Raw genomic sequence first — 8,016 nt, 5'->3', positions numbered from 1 at the left:
CCTCTGAAAAAAATTCTGTATTATTATACAAAAAATATTAAATTGGAGAATTTCTAGCCATTTTTGACAAATACTATAAGTACAGGATGTTTGACCTGCTAGTTTGTATCATGTAATTTTTACTACTCCACAGAAGTCACAATACACAGACAAAATTGTTTGATACTTAAGTTCACCAAATTATATTTGACGTGTACTGTTCCCTGCCGTCTGTTTTTATGAAGAGTAAAGGAGGTAAAAGTATACCTTTGGCAGTTTAAGACTAGCAGTCATACTAGCTCACACACTTTTCTTTTTTAGCTAGATATTCCCAAGATTGTGCCGACTGGTCCTCTGCTACAAACGCCTACTAAGTACATGCAACTATACATTAATGGGAGGAGGGAAGGTATGATATGGTTATTCTTCTCTCTCTGTTTTATACATTAACATAATAGTTCCTCATTGAAAAGTATTGTCATAGGAACATTAGGACCACACCTTATGCAGCATTAAAAGGAAAGACTGGAAAGTTTTGATACTTTAGGAATTATCTTACGAAGCTTCTCTCATCAGATAACATTAATACAAGTGTATAAGTGGTTTATTGTTCTGCACATAATTTTATTGCTTTAGGGTAATGAGAATATTTTGGAACAATTGTTTGCTCACTTTGCTGCAAAAATTATAACATCTGTGTATCAACACCTGTATGTTTTACCATAATGATGTATATTTCATGTATTTGAACTACTTTTGAGCTGCTAATTAATTAACTATTGTATTCTATTAATTAACTAGCTACTAGCCACACCTCCGCCAGCGTTTGCCTGCATTGCTGCTCCTGCTGTTCTTTCCCTCTATCAATGTCCTCCCCTACTCCGCTGAGGCGCTCCAGATCTATTACCAGAAAAGACAAAGACAAGAACTCTCCGGTTAGGGTGTTAGCTAACCCGGACCTCCTCTTTGACTTATGCGTCAAGTACATACTGGACTCGAACGAGCTCGCGGGTAAAGCTGTCGTCAATTTGCCACAGTCACATGCACAATATCTTCTCTGTTTGGGGCTGAAGAAACTAAGGGAGGGAAGGCTATCTGATAACAGCATATTACACAGTCTAATAACGGGTTGGGCTCACTCTGATCTCTCCTTTAACTTCAGATCAAACCAACTTGTCATTCGTCGCTTGGGCTCACTCCAACCTGTTGGTCACTCCTGGTCTTTTGGGTGTCTTGAACCTCACGTCTACCACAGTATAACTGGTGTCTCTAAATCCCGCTACAGCAGTTGCGCCAGAGAGATATCCATAGGTCTGTTCAATCATGTGTATCGTCACGATCAGGTTGCTGGAAGCGGTTCAAAAGTCTTCTTAAGGTCTGTCGATCTCTCTGATTTCGAACAATTCTCGTCAGAGCCTGGTACAAGCTTCATTGAGACAGGTTAGCCACTTTCCTCCTCCTTTCCTCTTTGATGTGTATTGATAAACTTGTGTGGGATCTGATGAAGTAACTGACTCCAGGGCAATGAGGTAGTGTAAGAGATGAGCCTTATATAGATTACGATTGACCTCTCAAATAATTGTGATATGGTGTGTGTGTGTGTGTGTGTATATTTACGTTGTGTGTTTGTGTATGATTATGTGAGAATGAGTGAAAGTGTTGAGATATGGTGAAAGTGATAACTTAGCTACATGTCTATAGCCAAAGCCAATGTATACAATGTACTGTAGTAAGAGAGTACGTGTACTCGTGACAATAGTAAAGGGCCAAGGCATTTCTAGACAGATTAATCTAACTTTGGCATTGCTTTACTTTTATGTTCTTGAGTCACTAATTCCACTCTACTCTTTGTTTACAATCACAGTCTACTGCGTTGTTTTACATTTATTATAAACTGTTATTCTACTGATCAATCATACACATTATGTCATTAACCATCCTCTCTCTAATTACTTTAGAATCCCCTGTCACTCCCTTCTATCATCTTGCCAGAGGCACTTTCCCCGGCCGAGATGCATACCAGTGTCTCTCGCCCGATGACTTCAAGTTCTATCGAACTAAGAAACCCACTCTCCAGCGCTCTTCGGCAGAGCCAATCAAGCTTTACGTCAATTTTAAATTCACGACTGTCAACCACGTGATGGAGTTTACCAGACTACCAAAAGGTCCTACCAGATACAAGTTATGTCTGAAGGCACTCGACATTGCATCGATTGAAGATTCACCGATGCTGACTAAGCAGTTGGATCAACTCAACACCACCGAAATGGCAACCCTAATCACTCGTTCTAGTGTCTCTTTGAGCGAGAACTTTCTCCGAAACGTCTCAAGTCTTTGGGTACTTCAAGATGATAAGGATAATACTAGTGTCGTCAGACAGGCACTCAAAGTCTCTGGTACCCTTAAGAATCTCTTCATTTCTTTGCTACTCGACTCTTCCCCTTCATTGCTGGAAGCCATCACTGAGACTAGTACTAATGGCCATGGTTTGCAAGGTCTAGCTCTCTTCAGAGGAGAGAATAAAAGAAGCCTGGTGGCTTTAGGAGGCTCTCTTACCAAACTGAGCTCAAGCTTACGCTATCTCCAGCTCTATGACTGGGCACCAAGCAATGTTCCACTAAAGCCCCTCTCTGCCTGCCACCAGTTAAGAGTAATCTCTATTGTTGTTGACTGCTCTCACCTCTTCTACTCTTCAGCCTCTCAGTCTCACACAATTGGAGAACTCTTTGAAACCCTCGGTCACATAAAGAAGCTCGAGTTCATAGAGTTAGGAGAGCAAGTTGATTTACATGCTCCTGATCTTGTGAGGATACAGAAAGTCCTCAGACATTCCCTCACGTTGCTGGAGCATTGTCACTTGAACTTTAATTACATCAGCTTAAAAAGAGCTGATCTCGATGATACTTTCAATCAGTCCATTTATCAACTCATAAGGTCTTTCTTTATGATCATGGGTCGAGGGACTTCGTTACTTTATCGTCAAACGGAGAACTTTCACCTTAGCCTAAAGAGCCCAGCCCTGAGCCTCACCAAGAGGTGGTTAAGTGATATTAGACGAAATGTGTGCTTTAAGATTGGAGCTGAAACCAATTCTGCCAGCAGTCTGGTCCACTTGAGGAGACTGGGCATGTGAAGAGAGAGAAATAGGAGAATGAAAGAAGTGTGAATGTAGCAATTTATTGTTGTAATAAATGTACTTTTTAATGTTGTCATTGTTGTTTTTTTTGTTGTAAAGAAGAGAATCATTATTTTCATGTATATTAATTTGTAATAAACTAATAATATTTTTTGCAATAAAAATATAGATTACTGTAGTTCTTCTCCTTTCCATTATAAAACTAAAGTCCCGCCTATCTATAATGAAGCAGGAATGGAGACTCGAAGGATGGAAGAGATCTGTGAGCTCTTTCTCCAGTGCAGCCACTCGGAGCAGCTGATGCTAATAAAGAAATTACCATCTCTCATACACAGAGATTTCATTGGACAACTTCCTCTACTAGCTCTAGTTCGAGTTCTACAGCATTTGCCCAGAAAAGACATTATAGCTTGCCTGAGGGTATGCAGGGACTGGTACATCACCATTAAGAACTGTGACGTATTCTGGAGATCCATTTGTCTCCAGTCTGGCCTATCGCCGGCTGTAGTAAGCGAATATTGTCGTAACGTGAATGAGGGAAGCATAATGAATGTTGCATTGAGATCCGAGATACACGTCTCAAATATTAAGCAAACGCTAGGCAAGTCTACATTGGTATCAAGCATTAACAGAATACCAAACGTGAGTAGTTCAGTTCGATTGTTCAGCCACCAGGACTGCTACGGGAAGGTCGCACTGACTGCTTCGTCGTCTCGCCATTCACGAAGTGCAATAGAAATAGTTGCTCATTACAACGAAATCGACGAGCTCCTCATTACGTTCCCTCTTGTTCAGTTATGCCGTATCGTTTGTGGGTGTCATGCGGACTCCGGGAACATTGTTTATGCCACTAATTTAGCCGACTGGGGGAAAATGCATTGCCCGAGTGCCAAGAACCAGCTATGGTCTGACAATAAGGTTGTTTCATGGTGTGCAAAAATAGCAGCTTGTAGGAAATGTGGTTTGATCATTGAAGGAGAGCCACAGCCACATGAAAAGAGAGAGGATCAGGTAACGTGGAAAATGGAGTTTGTTTTTTTGGATTTTCGTATCCAATCAGTCAAAAGGTTTCGAAGATATGCAGTCTTGAAAGAAGTGATCATTCCAGAGAATGACTACTCCTCCATACAATCAATGGCTCTCATGTCAACCTCTTTATCAACAGAAGGAGCATGCTGTGAACATTGGCTCCTCATTCAGCTAGGCAGTGGCGTTGCTGTTTTTTCCATTCCGGGTCATACCACAAATTTTGAGCCAATAAGCAAGTCTGATTCATCTACAGGATTTGAGCATGTCAACAGTTATATTCCTGAGGGGTATACAATACTTAACTTAAATTCCTTAGGGGACACGTTTCGTTTGTCTTACAATGATAAGCTCTTAGGTTTTATTCTATGCGATGTCCTGTACGTATGGGACGTCGCGTCATTTTCTCTATTATCGACTACTCATCTCAGACAGCATATTGGAGCAGAGCAGTACAGATGCAGCCTATTGGCAGTTGGTAACTTATACAGTATCATTCATTCTATTGATAGCCACTATAGCTATCTTCATGTGCTTAGCAGTACAATAAGTAACAAGGTTTTGCTGTCGTTGTCCGTATGCCAGAAAGAGGAAATGGGGTTTTGTGCACCCATACATCAGGAGTGGCTGAATCACTTAATGGAGTCATTCGACAGTGCTGTGTTTCCTTCTCAGAATCCTTTTAGGGCTCTTGTTTTCGGAAAAGGAAGAAGAGATAAGCATTAGGAATTTTTTAGACAAAAACTGCAGCAGTTTTAATAATAGTATTCATTGACTCATTAATTTTATTAGATTAGATTAATAAAATTGTCATGTGACTCCGCCCATGTATTACTCCTAAAAACAATAAAGAGAGGGGAAGAATTGTGCTTTTCTGGTTCTGGCCAGCCTCTCACTGGCTCATATGCAGGTAACATGAAGTGGCGGTCCTTATTCCTTCTGTTCTTGTTCTATTGGGTCAGTGGCACCCAAGGCGACTTGCCAGGACAGGTGGAATCCATCATAGATACCTTTCAAAGTCAGTCTTTGAGATGTATATATCTGTATTTAGTGCTAATTTGACAGGAGAGGCTAGCCTTGTAGTCATAGTGACTGTATAGTATCAGATAGTCTCTTGGGTATCTGTTGTATATTAATGATAAATTTTGTTTAATATAGATACATGTATATATAATACTGAAAGTTGAATTTAAAGGCCAGGTGGACTTGTATTGTTGTGTAGAGATTGTTTCTTTAAAGTAGCCTATGTCTGTGAACATCCTTCCATTACCTTTAATAAAGCAACTTGTACGTGTAGATAATGGTGAGGTTGTGGGTTTAACAAATTGTCACTTCTCGTAATATTTGTTGTGTGAAAGTGTTGCGATGAATAATCCTATGGCTTCAAGCATAATATTTATTTTTACTTATAGTCTAAATATTATGTTTTTAGACTGGGAGCTATGTAGACGCATGTATCTCAATAGAGACACTCTATGCAGTGAAGGGAACACCCACAACCCTAATGTTACCAGCAATGCTACACTTGTAACTAATCTCCATCAGAACCACTCCTTATATTATCAGGGAGAGTCTGTCAATATAACTGCTGATATTAATGATACTACGTCTGATCCTAATATTACATATACTTACCTTTTGTGCGACGTGAGAGAGACTGATATTGGAAACCTCTCTTCTTATATCTCGTCTACTAAGAGCAATGAGACTAGCATCGTATCTACTACCACTTGGCATTTTATTGGACAAGTGTATCTTTATTTATTCACTTGGGATAATACTGGGAGGAATGGCTGTGATTATGCAAATGTCGCCATCAAAAGTACTTGCTTTATTTGTCAAAGAGTACATTTTATATAATTTTTTTCTCTAGAATGCTCTGACTCATTAATTGTGAATGTTGAGCTAGAGCAAGACAATTCTGAAGAGGGACCTTTTCAAGTTGGTAATGTCACTGTGACAGTAAATGTGTCATCATCTCATGCAAACTCTACTGATGATTGTCCTCCAATTGATGATAGCAGTGGGACTGGTATACAGTCAGGGAGCGCAGTGGATCCTAATAATACTGATGACACGTTACAGTATCACTACACAATCTGTTTTCCACCTGACATTGGAGCTAATGATCGTTATTGCAACAAAACTGAATCAGAGAACTCAACTGCATCTTTGATTTATGATGTTACAGGCTTTGTCGAGTCTGTGGTCTACGTCGAAGTTTACAAAGCCTCTAAATCGAAGCTAAAATACGGCAATGATACTATTAACATCACAATATATGGTGAGGAATGATAATTGATTTTTTAATTTTATTTAGCTTTATTAATTTTATTGTTAGAACCTATATCAAATCCACAAGTGTCACATGAGGACAAAGACAAATATATTAAGCAGAAGATACCCATTACTGTCTCTGCCAGTGGAAGGTACGTGTATGAAGTACTTATATTAAGAGTATTATTATTATTACATTTTGCTATTATAGTACGCCAATAACTGTCCAATGGGAAGTGTTTCATGATGGCCACGAGTCTCCAAAGCGCTGTGAACATAGCTCATTAGTACTGCATAGCAATGAACCAGGAGTTTTCTACTGTACATTCAATGACAGTGGTATATACAACTTTAATGTTAGTTTCAGCAATACTGTCAGTTACACTAGCAAGGCAAAACAAATCCCAATACAGCCATGTAAGTTGTTGATATAGAACTAAAGCCTAGTTTTGTTTTTATTATTTTTTAGCTCCTCCCATAAATGTGGTGGCTACCAGCACTTCAGTTGTGGCTGTACTCGTAGTTCTGATTGTTGTTGTCATTATTATCATTGCAGTCGTTACCAGTTACATGTCTTATCGAAAGTTCCGTAACAAAGCCACAGAGACGGCTGACTTTAGTTTCGTGAAACTCGAAGTACCTCCTACTCGACGTCAAAGGCTTGTAGCCCAAATAAGCAAAGTAAAGGAAAGATTTGGAAAGAAGAGGCAGCGATTTGGACTCGTTAACACAGATGAAAATGTGGATAGTTTCTATGGATCGCTGAATCCTTTTGCTGCACATGAATCTTTATAGCACACACACACATATATACAAGAGTATTGAGCAAGAGAGAGAGGGCGCTAATAATAAATCACGAAAAATAAATCATTTATGTATAATGCGTGTATGCCAGTGTGTTTTAATTTTGTCTATAATATTATTGTAGATTAAATGCTAATTGTGATTATTCCTCATCATTTTGTTTTATATTTAATCTAGTATGTATATATATGCGGCCAGTGTTAATTTTGCATGCATCTTTCACCACTGATTTTCACAAGAGAAAAAACACTTAGTATCATAACTGATTTATTTATGTATGTGTGTAGTGTATGCATGTTAAGTCAAGCACATTTCCATAAGCATATTGCCATAGTCCCACCAAAGAACATGTACATCATGTTCTTTACTTCGTGAGTCACTTCAAACCCGTAGCCCTCTCCAACCACAGCGTGCCAGGAAGCACCAAACTTCTTATCCATAGTCTCTTTTATCATCTTTGCAGCAGCCTATGCAAGTAGGTATAGTCTCTTTGATAGTGATAAGTTTAGAATACCTCGTTAGAGCTTGCGTGTTTCTCGCATGCTGTTACACAGAGCTCCATAGCCTCCACTCTCATTTCTTCATTCATGTCTGAGAACTGAATATTATTATCATAATGAGACACAGTATAGCTCTCTTGCCTTAATCAGTGGGTAGTTATGAACTTTTCTATAATCATATCCACCGGCAGAGGTTGCTTCTCCTCCAGTCGGGGCAGCAGCTTCTCCACCAGCAGCTCCTCCAGCTTCCTCTTCCGCCATTTTGTTTGTAGGGTGGGTTACTAGGGCAACAAC

At 39.4% G+C, this 8,016-nt stretch overlaps 3 protein-coding genes across 3 annotated transcripts; 2 read left to right on the top strand and 1 right to left on the bottom strand.

Annotated features, from left to right (window-relative positions):
• Positions 1 to 768: 768 nt before the first annotated feature.
• On the top strand, positions 769 to 3,115 carry LOC109582281 (uncharacterized). The gene is made up of 2 exons (XM_019996949.1): positions 769 to 1,419; positions 1,938 to 3,115. The coding sequence occupies exons 1-2, from the start codon at positions 846 to 848 to the stop codon at positions 3,110 to 3,112; spliced, it is 1,749 nt and encodes a 582-aa protein (XP_019852508.1). The 5' UTR covers positions 769 to 845; the 3' UTR covers positions 3,113 to 3,115.
• A 1,848-nt stretch (positions 3,116 to 4,963) lies between these two features.
• On the top strand, positions 4,964 to 7,394 carry LOC100632877 (uncharacterized). The gene is made up of 6 exons (XM_011405847.2): positions 4,964 to 5,159; positions 5,574 to 5,963; positions 6,015 to 6,425; positions 6,483 to 6,570; positions 6,630 to 6,835; positions 6,888 to 7,394. The coding sequence occupies exons 1-6, from the start codon at positions 5,057 to 5,059 to the stop codon at positions 7,211 to 7,213; spliced, it is 1,524 nt and encodes a 507-aa protein (XP_011404149.1). The 5' UTR covers positions 4,964 to 5,056; the 3' UTR covers positions 7,214 to 7,394.
• A 50-nt stretch (positions 7,395 to 7,444) lies between these two features.
• On the bottom strand, positions 7,445 to 8,015 carry LOC100634774 (dynein light chain 4, axonemal-like). Its single transcript, XM_003386825.3, has 3 exons — positions 7,864 to 8,015; positions 7,737 to 7,820; positions 7,445 to 7,689 (listed from the first exon to the last, which is right to left on the bottom strand). Exons 1-3 carry the CDS (start codon positions 7,981 to 7,983, stop codon positions 7,525 to 7,527), a joined length of 369 nt encoding a protein of 122 aa, XP_003386873.1. The 5' UTR covers positions 7,984 to 8,015; the 3' UTR covers positions 7,445 to 7,524.
• Position 8,016: the final 1 nt, after the last annotated feature.

This window comes from Amphimedon queenslandica, unplaced genomic scaffold (assembly GCF_000090795.2).
Source record: "Amphimedon queenslandica unplaced genomic scaffold, v1.1 AMPQUscaffold_13392, whole genome shotgun sequence".
Lineage (NCBI taxonomy): Eukaryota > Metazoa > Porifera > Demospongiae > Haplosclerida > Niphatidae > Amphimedon > Amphimedon queenslandica.
This window is presented reverse-complemented; position numbering and strand designations above follow the sequence as displayed.

Coding starts and splice junctions, on each gene's coding strand:
- LOC109582281 (XM_019996949.1), top strand. CDS start 846: ATGTCCTCCCCTACTCCGCTGAGGCGCTCCAGATCTATTACCAGAAAA. Junction 1,420..1,937: donor TACAAGCTTCATTGAGACAG/GTTAGCCACTTT, acceptor TAATTACTTTAG/AATCCCCTGTCACTCCCTTC.
- LOC100632877 (XM_011405847.2), top strand. CDS start 5,057: ATGAAGTGGCGGTCCTTATTCCTTCTGTTCTTGTTCTATTGGGTCAGT. Junction 6,426..6,482: donor TATTAACATCACAATATATG/GTGAGGAATGAT, acceptor TTTTATTGTTAG/AACCTATATCAAATCCACAA. Junction 6,571..6,629: donor ACTGTCTCTGCCAGTGGAAG/GTACGTGTATGA, acceptor TTGCTATTATAG/TACGCCAATAACTGTCCAAT.
- LOC100634774 (XM_003386825.3), bottom strand. CDS start 7,983: ATGGCGGAAGAGGAAGCTGGAGGAGCTGCTGGTGGAGAAGCTGCTGCC. Junction 7,821..7,863: donor ATAACTACCCACTGATTAAG/GCAAGAGAGCTA, acceptor AATAATATTCAG/TTCTCAGACATGAATGAAGA. Junction 7,690..7,736: donor AACACGCAAGCTCTAACGAG/GTATTCTAAACT, acceptor CTACTTGCATAG/GCTGCTGCAAAGATGATAAA.